The sequence below is a fragment of the Halyomorpha halys genome, unplaced genomic scaffold, assembly GCF_000696795.3.
Source record: "Halyomorpha halys isolate HHAL.00 unplaced genomic scaffold, Hhal_1.1 Scaffold1380.1, whole genome shotgun sequence".
Taxonomy (NCBI): domain Eukaryota; kingdom Metazoa; phylum Arthropoda; class Insecta; order Hemiptera; family Pentatomidae; genus Halyomorpha; species Halyomorpha halys.
In genome coordinates, this window is record NW_027108126.1 from 119,942 (window position 1) to 121,498 (window position 1,557).

Sequence of the window (1,557 nt, forward strand, 5' to 3'; positions counted from 1 at the left end):
GAGCCAGGGTGGACTCGGATGGAATATCATCGGCCAAGAAACATGCCAATCCCTTGGAGAAGAAGAGAACAAAGAGATGGTAGGAGAGACAGAAATAGTAACACGGAAAATAGAAGAAGCCAAGTTAAAGCCAGAAACAATGGTCGGCGGGAGGACCGCAAGTGCCATGGGTGTGGTAAAACTGGACACCTGGTAGTACAATGTCCCCGCACCCGATGTTTTGAATGTGGGACAGAGGGACATGTAGCTCGACAGTGTCCCTATATGTATCGACGGAGGGAGCAAAATGTGCCTGAACCGATGGAGGTCAATGCTCAGAGATTACGGAGAAGGGTAATCTCTCGAAGGACGAACAGATCCAGGAGTGAATCCACGGAGATGTCCGAGACCTCAGGAACAGAAACTGAAGCAGGGGACTATGAGCGAGAGTATAGCCAGAAAGGCAAGAGGAGGACTTGGAGACGAAAAGGAGAAGCAGCTAGAACACGAGGAGAGTTCTGAGGAGCGTACCCACAGAGGGGCTGCCGCAGGTTGGAGAGCAACCATATGAGAGGAGAACTCGGTGGTTTGCCTATAATAGAGATTGCAGGAGTGAGGTGTCTGGCAGTCACCGGTAGTTCCAGTACTATCATGTGTCGAGAGACTGTAGAGAAGTTGTGTAGTGGAGAGAGAGCACACCGGATTCAGGTATGTCAGTGTAGGTTAATCACCCTGGGTTGCCCTTGTGAGGTAGAGGGGGAGGTGGAAATAGGCTTGAATCATTGGGGATTTAGTAAGGGCATCTTGAAAGTCCATATTGTAAAGACCATGCCGAAGGAATATAAAGTCATTGTGGGGTGTGACCTGCTAGGGAAGGTGGGGGCTTGGATTAGGAATAGCAAGGGAAAATGGAATATTAAGATAGGAGGTAAAACCTACAAATGTCGTCAACAAAAGAGGAATGAGGATGCACGAATTGGGGCAATCAATCAATCTGAGGACTGGAGACAGCGACTCAAGAGGGAATACAAGGATATTTGTTTTACAGAAGGGGATATCCTCGGAGCGACCAGAAATACTGTCCATGAGATCCCACTGAAGGAGGAGAAGGTAACATATGTAAAGGAAAGAAGATACCCACAGGCAATACGTCACCACATCCGGGAGAAACTTGAAAGTTTAAAATGACAGGGAATTATTATTGATAGTACATCCCCATACAATAGTCCATTATGGGCGGTTAAAAAAAGGAATGCGACTGATGAAACTACTGAAAAGTACAGAGTGGTGATAGATATAAGGAAGCTGAACGAGAATACCATTGACGAAAAGTATCCAATCCCCAGATTTGAAGACATTTTAGACAGGCTGGGCGGGGCGACGGTATTCAGCACACTGGATTTGAAGGCTGGGTATCATCAAATTAAGATGCACCCTCATGATCAACATAAGACGGCATTCACATTTGAAAGGTGCCACTATGAGTTTACAAGGATGCCGTTTGGCCTCAAAAATGCCCCCATAACCTTTCAGCGCCTGATGGACGAGTTTCTGCGAGGAATTGACGAATCCGTTTGT

General features: G+C 46.9%; 2 protein-coding genes across 2 annotated transcripts in view; one reads left to right on the forward strand and one right to left on the reverse strand.

Moving 5' to 3' along the window:
• The window catches only part of LOC106689497 (mucin-2), a 125,704-nt gene that overhangs the window by 99,260 nt on the left and 24,887 nt on the right, over positions 1-1,557 (reverse strand). The gene's annotated exons all lie outside the window — the stretch shown is intronic.
• On the forward strand, positions 43-501 carry LOC136795564 (CCHC-type zinc finger nucleic acid binding protein-like). Its single transcript, XM_067046537.1, has one exon. It carries the CDS (start codon positions 43-45, stop codon positions 499-501), a length of 459 nt encoding a protein of 152 aa, XP_066902638.1.

Bases quoted from the DNA above. Each gene is read 5' to 3' on its own strand.
- LOC136795564 (XM_067046537.1), top strand. From the start codon at position 43: ATGCCAATCCCTTGGAGAAGAAGAGAACAAAGAGATGGTAGGAGAGAC.